The 11519-nt window shown below is 36.8% G+C and overlaps 2 protein-coding genes across 4 annotated transcripts in view; one reads left to right on the forward strand and one right to left on the reverse strand.

Annotated features, from left to right (window-relative positions):
* szt2 (SZT2 subunit of KICSTOR complex) overlaps nucleotides 1-5881 on the reverse strand; it is a 153056-nt gene extending 147175 nt beyond the window's left edge. For all 3 annotated transcript variants that reach the window (XM_079882932.1, XM_079882931.1, XM_079882930.1), the window contains exons 1-3: nucleotides 5759-5881; nucleotides 2503-2628; nucleotides 1461-1634 (exon numbers count right to left, since the gene is read on the reverse strand). In XM_079882932.1, coding sequence (XP_079739058.1) covers nucleotides 1461-1634; nucleotides 2503-2628; nucleotides 5759-5782 — 324 coding nt within the window. In that variant the 5' untranslated portion in view covers nucleotides 5783-5881. The remainder of the gene's footprint in view (nucleotides 1-1460; nucleotides 1635-2502; nucleotides 2629-5758) is intronic.
* Nucleotides 5882-6345: 464 nt separating this feature from the next.
* Nucleotides 6346-11204, forward strand: med8 (mediator complex subunit 8). Its single transcript, XM_079882966.1, has 7 exons — nucleotides 6346-6442; nucleotides 6689-6810; nucleotides 6885-7029; nucleotides 7127-7267; nucleotides 9713-9800; nucleotides 9875-10111; nucleotides 10195-11204. The coding sequence occupies exons 1-7, from the start codon at nucleotides 6437-6439 to the stop codon at nucleotides 10263-10265; spliced, it is 810 nt and encodes a 269-aa protein (XP_079739092.1). The 5' UTR covers nucleotides 6346-6436; the 3' UTR covers nucleotides 10266-11204.
* Nucleotides 11205-11519: the final 315 nt, after the last annotated feature.

Genomic DNA, 11519 nt, shown 5'->3' on the forward strand with positions numbered 1-11519 from the left:
TCTGGGCTTTGTTTATAAAACAATCATCGTCGAAATGCAGGGAACACAGAGTCGTGCACAACCTCCGTTGATGCTTCGAAAAAACAAACTCCATCCACTATTCCCTTAACGCTGGGTTCTTTGGGAATCTGTGCAGGGTTGTCTTGCCCTGCCAACCACATTGACTTGGTGATTTGGTGACATTGACTTCCCTAAAGCCGAGCATAGCGCTTTGAGGTAACGTACTGCTTTCGCTCTCTTCTCTCTCTGGTCTGCGAGTGCGCGCGCGGCCGCGGAGAAGTGCCCTTAGGACCCATATAAGGAAATTCCGCTCTATCTTACGTAAGACAGAGCCATACTCGAAAAAAACTTTCCGAAACTTGTGACAAACCGGAAGGAGTATTTTTGGAACAAAAATACTCCTTCAAACGTACAACTTAACTTTTGAAACTTTGTCCATGTTTAGCATGGGAATCCAACTCTTTAACAGTGTAAAAAACTCAGTATGCATGAAACAGCATTTCACCCCCCCTTTAAGTAAAAGTACAGAAGTACTCGTTTTTAAAAGTACTTAAGTATCAAAAGTAAAAAGTAAATGTCAATGCATTGTTTTATTATTGTTGCATTGTTGTATGTAATACTTACAGTATCTTATGCCTCTGAATCTATGCCTGCATACCCTCATATTAATATCACATTTATTTCTAGAACACAGTTCCAGTGGGATTGAATGTGAGATTGAATAAGTCACTCAATAACGTCCACAATGGACACCCAAATGGCTGTTCCCTCAAATAGTGCCATATTTAACGTTTTTTTGGGCTTTTAGTATGAATATGTTAGCCTTACTGTAATCTATAAGCTAGTGTGCTCCAAAACAGTGACATAATTTGAATTTAGAAGACCAAACCCAACGTTGAAAATGAAAATCAGGTTGATGTCAGAATCCAACATCTGATTGACACTCCAATGTTGGCCCCCAAAATCCAACGTCGGGTTCAGACGTCAAACCGACTTTCATTTCCAACCAAAATGCAACCTAATGTTACTACTTTCTACTCAAGGACCTTGACAGAAATGTAGTGGAGTAAAAAGTATGATATTTGTCTTTCAAATGTAGTGAAGTTAAAGTAACAAGTTTCCAGAATAAATAATACTCAAGTAAAGTACAGATACTCAAAAAGTGTACTTAAGTACAGTACTCAAGTAAATGTACTTTGTTACTGTCCACCTCTGCTCGCGCCCTGCTTCATACTACAGTCATGTTAAAAACATCAATGTATTCACTCATCCATAAACATTATTAGATCCATCGGCATCACGACAAGTGCCATAATACCGCTTATGCATCATCAACCAACGCCTTTGTTATTGTAGGAGGTTAGCGACCCCTAGCGGTGGAAAAAATTACATATTGTAGCTTTAAAAGAGTTGATTCTACTTTAAACAAGCCACTGAATATGATGGTGGCGATTTCTTACCACGATCCCGGTGGACGGGCTCAGGTCCAGCTCGATGATGAAGCGGTACCTGCGAGCCAGGAAGGTCACGCGTGTGGAGGGAACCAGCAGACACGAGCAGGACGAGGGAGGAGAATCGGACTGCCATCCTTTCGGGATGATGCTCAAAACATCCAGCTCATTCTCTGACTTCAGCTGAGGAGATGCAACACAAACATGACCAGACACACACACACACACACACAGAGATTCTCACAGGGTGTGTATGATGGGATACAATGTCATGTGATCCATGAAGATCTTCTGAACTGATCTGGGTGAAAGCTATTGTTTGCTTTTTCAAGGTATAGAAGGAAGGCCTGAGACATGCATGGAAAGATAATAAAAACAGAATTTATTAAAGTAAGATTAATAGGCTGATATTTGACCATTTTGAGGTTATTGTTATCAGCTAGTATATATTGTACCAAATAAGTGTTCCTTTCATTTAATGAATTCATTTTCCATCATTAAACATACACTACCATTTAAACGTTTGGGGTCAGTAAGATTTTTTTTAAAGAAATTAATGTTTTTATTCAGCAAGGACATGTTAAATTGGTCAAAAGACATTTATAATTTTACGAAAGTTTCAAATAAACACTGTTCTTTCTATTCATTAAACAATCCTGAAAAAAATGTGTCATGCTTTCACAAAAATATGAAGCAGCACAAATGCTTTTAACATTGATAATAAGAAGTAATTACATTTCTGAAGGATCATGTGACACTGAAGACAGGAGTAATGATAGTGAAAATTCAGCATTGGCATCAGGAATAAATTACATTTTAAGATTTATTCAAAAAGAAAACAGTGATTTTAAATGGTAATATTTCAGAATATTACCGTTTTTATTTTTGATCAAATAAATGAAGGCTTGGTGAGCAAAAGAGACTTCAAAAACGCTTACTAACCCCAAACTTTTGAACGGTAGTGTATCAGAAGTAAATCACCTATCAGTCACCCTTTTCTCCACTGGAAAGCCATCAGTCGACCACTAAATAATCGCAGTCTGTCTCTTACCAGCTCAGATTGTGGACTGGGCCGAACGACCTGATTGAGGCGGCTGAGGAACCAGGAGAGACGCACGTTGCGTGAGATCCTGTACTCCTCTTTCATCAGCAGGTACACCTGCTCAGCCTCCTCCACCTCCACAGAAAAACAGTTCATTATAGGAGCAAAATATCATCTCAAAATACTGCCTAGTCATTGGCTTCTGAAATGAGAGACGAGCTGCTTTTAGAAAGATACAAAGGCAATAATGATCCTCATGATGTTGAATGTGTTGTAGTTATGCTGTACAGTATATTCACCATCTAAATACAGACTCACATATGCAACATCATGGGAATCATGTCACAGTGCATAATCTGATCTGTAACAGAAATGAACCAGCAAATACACCAAAAACTCCCCAGATATTTAATGAAATCCTCTGTTTTTTGTGTCTGTTTCCAAAATAAAGGCCCTAGAGCAAGTTCATAAATACACAAGCTGGAGAGGATATTGTGTATATAATATATAAACTATATATATATATATATATACAGTGCCTTGCGAAAGTATTCGGCCCCCTTGAACTTTTCGACCTTTTGCCACATTTCAGGCTACAAACATAAAGATATAAAACTGTAATTTTTTGTGAAGAATCAACAACAAGTGGGACACAATCATGAAGTGGAACGAAATTTATTGGATATTTCAAACTTTTTTAACAAATAAAAAAACTGAAAAATTGGGCGTGCAAAATTATTCGGCCCCTTTACTTTCAGTGCAGCAAACTCTCTCCAGAAGTTCAGTGAGGATCTCTGAATGATCCAATGTTGACCTAAATGACTAATGATGATAAATAGAATCCACCTGTGTGTAATCAAGTCTCCGTATAAATGCACCTGCTCTGTGATAGACTCAGAGGTCCGTTTAAAGCACAGAGAGCATCATGAAGAACAAGGAACACACCAGGCAGGTCCGAGATACTGTTGTGGAGAAGTTTAAAGCCGGATTTGGATACAGAAAGATATCCCAAGCTTTAAACATCCCAAGGAGCACTGTGCAAGCGATAATATTGAAATGGAAGGAGTATCAGACCACTGCAAATCTACCAAGACCCGGCCGTCCCTCTAAACTTTCAACTCATACAAGGAGAAGACTGATCAGAGATGCAGCCAAGAGGCCCATGATCACTCTGGATGAACTGCAGAGATCTACAGCTGAGGTGGGAGACTCTGTCCATAGGACAACAATCAGTCGTATACTGCACAAATCTGGCCTTTATGGAAGAGTGGCAAGAAGAAAGCCATTTCTTAAAGATATCCATAAAAAGTGTCGTTTAAAGTTTGCCACAAGCCACCTGGGAGACACACCAAACATGTGGAAGAAGGTGCTCTGGTCAGATGAAATCAAAATCGAACTTTTTGGCAACAATGCAAAACGTTATGTTTGGCGTAAAAGCAACACAGCTCATCACCCTGAACACACCATCCCCACTGTCAAACATGGTGGTGGCAGCATCATGGTTTGGGCCTGCTTTTCTTCAGCAGGGACAGGGAAGATGGTTAAAATTGATGGGAAGATGGATGGAGCCAAATACAGGACCATTCTGGAAGAAAACCTGATGGAGTCTGCAAAAGACCTGAGACTGGGACGGAGATTTGTCTTCCAACAAGACAATGATCCAAAACATAAAGCAAAATCTACAATGGAATGGTTCACAAATAAACATATCCAGGTGTTAGAATGGCCAAGTCAAAGTCCAGACCTGAATCCAATCGAGAATCTGTGGAAAGAACTGAAAACTGCTGTTCACAAACGCTCTCCATCCAACCTCACTGAGCTCGAGCTGTTTTGCAAGGAGGAATGGGCAAAAATTTCAGTCTCTCGATGTGCAAAACTGATGGAGACATACCCCAAGCGACTTACAGCTGTAATCGCAGCAAAAGGTGGCGCTACAAAGTTAACTTAAGGGGGCCGAATAATTTTGCACGCCCAATTTTTCAGTTTTTTATTTGTTAAAAAAGTTTGAAATATCCAATAAATTTCGTTCCACTTCATGATTGTGTCCCACTTGTTGTTGATTCTTCACAAAAAATTACAGTTTTATATCTTTATGTTTGAAGCCTGAAATGTGGCAAAAGGTCGAAAAGTTCAAGGGGGCCGAATACTTTCGCAAGGCACTGTATGGGTCCAAAAGTCTGAAAACATTGCCTTTTTATAATTTAATAATAATATCATTAGTAATGTAAAAAGTATCACAACAACAGTTGTCAGAACACAACATCAGGGTCAGATATTAAAGAAAGTGACAAAAATACCCCAGATATTTAAAATGAGTGGGCATGGTGTAAAACTAACATATAATTTAACATTTCATATATTTCATTATTTGTATCTGGTTATGATTATATCTAGATACCTGTATTACTCTGAAAGTGTTGTTTAGTTATTATAAAGTGGTTCATTTACATTAATTGATTCAAGCGCAGCATTCGACATAAATAGACAGCACAACGCCGATAAACAATGTTTTCATGTGGTTAAAAATATGCCATTATAAATTTCAAAAAATGCCCTCAAAAAATAAAAATAAATTCTAGTAGGCAAAAAAATACCATGAATCCTCTCAGAAACAGTAAAGAGAAGAATAAAACTAGCATTCCAGATTTCACTTTGGTCATCAAGTGGCGACCAAATAAAGAACCAAAACTGTTTATCATACAAAAGTAAAGGAAAACAGAAAGGTCTTCGTAGTTTGAGTGTCTGATTATTAGTTTGTGTTTTGACAGGTCTGAAACATGAGTCCAGTGCTGAGAGACACTTGCTGCAGTTGTTGTCCCACAAACTGCATCTACTGCTGGAGCATTTTAAAAAGCTTCAGCTAAATTTGATGAGCAGCGATAAATACATGCAGTGTGTCCACATTTAATACCATTTAAATATGATCTACACGAACAGCATGCTGTTGTTGTTGTTGTTGTTGTTGTGTAGTCTGAGGGAGTGGCTGCAGACACATGACAGAACTGCATTAATCGAATTTATTCCCAACCTCTGCGTTAAACTCTTTGCAAATATCTCTTATTTAAACATTTTAAAAAATGAAAAACAATTATTGCAGAAAAGGGCATTCGGTGTTAGAATAACAGAATAAAAGTCTCAAATGTATTCTAAAATAAACGTGTTCCTCCTGTTCTGTTTATTTGCTCTGTTGCCTAACATGTAAACAATTTCCGAAGTGGAACTGAACAAAACAAACAAACTCAGTCAAAGTAAGAGTTTAATTTACCTCATTGTCCTGTCTGTCTGCCATGCCGTGCTTCGCATTACTGGCGGGTTGTTTTTGAGCGAGTTTTACAGGGTTTGTGTCAAAATCTGTACACTGCAGCTCGCCTGACTGCAGCTGCTTCACTTCCGGTTCCACAATTTACAATAAAAGCCCTCATGCATGACCATAGTGATCATACACATGATCCTGTGTGTAGAGAAAATTGTATTTGTGTATGAATGTACATTACAGTATACTTAAGATACAAATGTGCAAATTCAACTTTGGTAAAATTGGTATGGTGATAATATCATTAGTAGAATTAAATTTAAAAAAATATGTATTTAAATTCTCCTGGTTGGATTACCAATGAAATTATCCCCATACCAATTTGAGTGAAAAGTCTATGGTATGAATGTGCATTACAGTATACTTAAAATACAAATGTGTAAATACAACTTTTCACTCACTACGGTGATAATATAATTGGTAATTCTACCAGAGGTATTTAATTAAAAAAAAAAGTCTACCAATGATATTATCACCGTGCCACTTTGATTGAATTGATTGCTAATTATAACTATTTATTAGAGAAGTAAGGAACCATTCTTTCGGGCGTTTTGACAACCGGACTCTTATTACTGTTGCGAGGGTTTGTTTACTTCCGCTCTATTGTGTCGTTGCGCTTGTCGCTGGAAAATGCAGGTAAACTGATAAAACATTCTCAATTTATGTCAATTTTTGCAGCTGTTTGGCATTTCGAAAAACATAATTATAAATAATGACAGTAGCACGCAGATCGTTTGCGAGAAGATGCCCTTTTTGCAGTTGGTTTTATCTGCTGGCATGCTAACTGTCGAGACAGAAAAACGCGTGAAACGGTTATTGTTGTGTTTGTGTTTGTGTTCTATAAGAGCTGAAGGATGATCTGTTGGTGCTTTATTTCAATAGCAGCGGGAGGAGAAGCAGCTGGAGGCGTCTGTGGAGTCTCTGGTCACTCGAGTGGCTCATCTCAAAGGTTCCCTGCAGAGTTTCATTTATAAACTGGAAAATGAGTACGGGAGGCTCACGTGGTGAGTAAGAACTACACATCTTTCCTAATAAACTCCACATTTCCACTATGTTGACGCTGATGTTTTGGATTCAGGCCCTCTGTGCTGGATAATTTCGCCCTTTTGTCTGGGCAGCTGAACACCATCAACAAGCTGTTGAGAAATGAGAAGACCCCATCCTACAGGTCACAGGTCATCATCCCTCTGCTGCTGTCTCCTGACCGAGATGAAGAGCTGGCGGTGAGCGCTCTCACAAAGTCACCCTGCTTATGATGACACCATAACCTGCAAAAACAGGCCTTTTAATGTTAAGATGCAACCTTTTCTTACTTCTCAGAAACTGACAGAGCAGCGAGTGCCTGTGTTCAGCCATGAGATAGTGCCAGATCACCTCAGGACGAAGCCTGACCCGGAGGTCGAGGAACAGGAGAAACACCTGAGCGCCGAAGCGGCCCGGATCGGACCTGAAGTAGCCCAGGTGAGCACGAAACTCAACACCCTCACGAACATTCAGAAAACTTTAGGAACCCCCTAGCAAGACGTCTACATCCTTTTAAACTCAAATCTGATGGCCCCGATGTTCAGACTAAACGGAGCTTGTTTAACCCTCTATTACTCTGATACACTTGTGATCCTCTGTGGTCAAAGCAGACAGAATGAATAAAGAAATATAAAGAAATAAATTAATGTACTGGAACTAGACAATATCCACCTCTAAAATATGCACATGATACTTTTCTACATAAAATAATCCAAATATTATAAGATTTCATATTTCCAATTAATACAGTGATTCGGTGTTTAAGTTCAAAATTGTGTATATAATATATATATATATATATGGCTGAACACCAAAAATTATGGCAACAATCTACAAATCGGCCAAAAAAAAAAAATATATATATATGTATATATAGGCTATGTATGTGTGTGTGTATAATATATAATAATATATAATAATATATATATATATATATATATGTGTATATGTATGTTTATATAATAATATATTTATATTTGTTTGTTTGTATAGTAGATTGTACCCCAAAACATTTCTCTGTATTACTATTTTTCATTTTTGTTGAAGATAATTTGTTCATATTAGGGCTGTCAAACGATTAATCGCATCCAAAATAAAAGTTTGTGTTTACATAATATATGTGTGTGTATGGAGTATAATTATTTTATATATATAAATACACACACACACATGCATATATATTTAAGAAAAATGTGTTATTTATATATAAAATATTTATATATAATATAAATTATATATAATATAAATATATATACACAGTATATACATGCAAATATTTGTTGAATATATACATGCATGTGTGTGTATTTATATATAGAAAATAATTATACACCATACACACACATATATTATGTAAACACAAACTTTTATTTTGGATGCGATTAATCGCGATTAATCGTTTGACAGCCCTAGTTCATATAGCAAGTATTATTACAAAAAAAATGGCAAATATACAAATCATACACATATACAATATGGCAACAATCTACAAATCAGCTAAAACAAAGTAAATATATATATATATATATATATATATATATATATATATATATATATATATATATATATATATATTTATATATATATAATATATATAATTTGTAGATTGTACCCCCAAAAATTTCTCTGTATTGCTATTTTTCATTTTTGTTGAAGATAATTTTTTGTGTTCATATAGCAAGTCCCACAAAAGTCACCAAGTGTCTACCGTTCCAATGAAGTAAAAAAAAAAAAAGTTTTTCTTTTTTTTGGTCTAAAAGCACCAAAGACCACAAAACTAAACCACTGTAAACACATGTTGGCCTGCTGTCACACACAGGCTTAGATTAAGCAAGGATTAGGCCTTAGTTTAATTAGGACATTTAAAGAAGCTTTTATAAATGTGTCTTAGTAAAAACATTACTCTTGTGTATCTTGAGACAAAACAATGGCACTGACATATTTGAAGATGCATCAGTGCAAGTTGCGATCAGTTAAAGGAGAACTCCGGTCAATTTTAACATTGAGCTCATTTTTTTGTAAATTTGGAGTGCTGTCAGTACAGAGAACAATGACAAAAATCGGTGTTGCCTACACCGTGTTATCCTCTTTTTAAAATTTGCACCCTGTTGACTTCAATGGGGCAAGTTTTAAACCTGCTTTTAGCCTCTTAACATCCTTGATGTGTCATTACAAGTGCACAGGTCATGTGAGTGATTCCTTCAGAGTGAACACGGGTGAATCTGACTGCAGTAGATGTGAAAGATATGAATAAAAATGATGTTTATTTAGCCAGCGCTCATACCTGTATTTACATCCTGTTTTCGGTCAAAGTCCATAGTAATCGATTGTCGAGTTCACGCGCATTGGTTTAGTACCTATGATCATGCGTGTGAACTCGACAATCGACTACTGTGGACTTTGACCGAAAACAGGATGTAAATACAGGTATGAGCGCTGGCTAAATAAACACATGTTACACTAAACACTAAATAAATATCATTTTTATTCATATCTTTCACATCTACTGCAGTCAGATTCACTCGTGTTCACTCTGAAGGAATCACTCACATGACCTGTGCACTTGTAATGACACATCAAGGATGTTAAGAGGCTTAAAGCAGGTTTAAAACTTGCCCCATTGAAGTCAACAGGGTGCAAATTTTAAAAAGAGGATAACACGGTGTAGGCAACACCGATTTCTGTCGTTGTTCTCTGTACTGACAGCACTCCAAATGTACAAAAAAATGAGCTCAATGTTAAAATTGACCGGAGTTCTCCTTTAAAACAGCTCGGCTTGCTTCATGACTATAGGCTTAATCCTCATCTGTGAAACCGGGGGATTCAAATGTATAAAGTTTGGTTGTTGAATTTATTTATTATTTTTTTCTGTTTTCTTTTTAGAAACAGATCCAAACACTGAATAAACTTTGCTCAAATCTTTTGGAAAAGCTGAATAATCCTCGTGACGACAGAGACTCTGAAACATCAGGTAAACATCAACCGTCGCTCCTAGTTTTATATTTACCAGTGTTTCATGTGTTAAAAATGGATGCTTCTGTTCAGCTTTAAGACAAAACAAGCCGTCCTTCAATCCGGCCGACACTAACGCACTGGTGGCAGCGGTGGGGTTCGGGAAGGGTCTGTCGAAATGCAGACCACCTGGACCCGTGGCCCCGGGTCACCCTGGACAGCCGATGATGTCAGCGGGCCCCACACTACATCAGGTCACAGTCGCTGGAGCCTCGGGTCATCAGACCGGCATGGGCGGACAGGTCACCCAACAGCAGCCCGGACAACCTGGTACCACATTAAATGACATTCACAAACACATTTAGGCTTCAAATCAGCATTTATCATGCTAATTAAATGTTCTGTTTTAACAGGTAAAATGCCCAGCAATATCAAGACTAACATCAAGTCTGCATCTGCATCCATGCATCCTTATAACCGATGAGTTTCATGCATTAATGCTGCATTTTGTGATACGATGTTGTGAGACATAAAAAGCTCATTTGTTTTGTGCATTTTCAATAAACATGTTTGTTGAATTAATCTAGTGTCTAATCTCATCACGATCGGGATTGAGGATGACGCAGTGGTCTGTTGTAGTCACTAGGTGGCAGTCTTGGCTTTTTTTTAAATGTCTGGTAAATACAATCCAGTTTGAAGTGCCAAGTAACCTTTCAAAAGTTTAGGACCAGGAAGATTTCTTAATTAAAAATACTTTTATTCAGTGAAGAATTAAATTTATTTTAAAAAATGACATTAAAGACAATTATCATATTACAAAAATGTCTATTTCAAATAAATGCTGTTCTTTTGAAAAAGTCATATCACGGTTTCCACAATAATATGAAGCCGCACAACTGTTTTCAACATTGATAATAATAAATGTTTCTTGAGCATCAAATCATCATATTAGAATGATTTCTGAAGGATCATGTGACACTGAAGACTGGAGTAATGATGCTGAAAATTCAGCTTTGATCACAGGAATAAATTACATTATAAACTTTTAAATTGTAATAACATTTTACTAAAACTCGGAAATCTTACTGACCCCTAAACTTTTGAACAGTAGTGATTTTTGTTTCATAATGAATAATTAAATTAGCTTAAATTATGATTTAAAGCTGTAAGTTTAGAGTGTTGACCTGGGAGCTTTCTTTTACAACTTCAATACTGTATGTTCCTCATTTAGGAGATAACAGGATGATAAGTGTGCACTGTTATTCGTTTCATTCTAGCTTGGTACCAATGTAGTACCATGGTGTTTTGGACATGTATCACGGTATTCTTTGTACCTTAAAAATACATGATGATCATCAAAGTTTCTTTTATCATTTATTTTCACACATTGTGTTGCTCCATCATTAAAGGGATACTCCACTTTAAAATGAAAATTCTGTCATCTTATACTCACCCTCATGTTGTTTCAAACCTGTATGAATTTCTTTCTTCTGCTGAACAGAAAGGAAGATATTTAGAAGAATATCAGTAACCAGACAGTTTCTGGTACCATTGACTTCCATAGTATATTTTTGTCCTACAATGGAAGTCAATGGTACCAGAAACTGTCTAGTTACTGATATTCTTCTAAATATCTTCCTTTCTGTTCAGCAGAAGAAAGAAATTCATACAGGTTTGAAACAACATGAGGGTGAGTATAAGATGACAGAATTTTCATTTTAAAGTGGAGTATCCCTTT

This window comes from Squalius cephalus (assembly GCF_949319135.1).
Source record: "Squalius cephalus genome assembly, chromosome: 10".
Lineage (NCBI taxonomy): Eukaryota > Metazoa > Chordata > Actinopteri > Cypriniformes > Leuciscidae > Squalius > Squalius cephalus.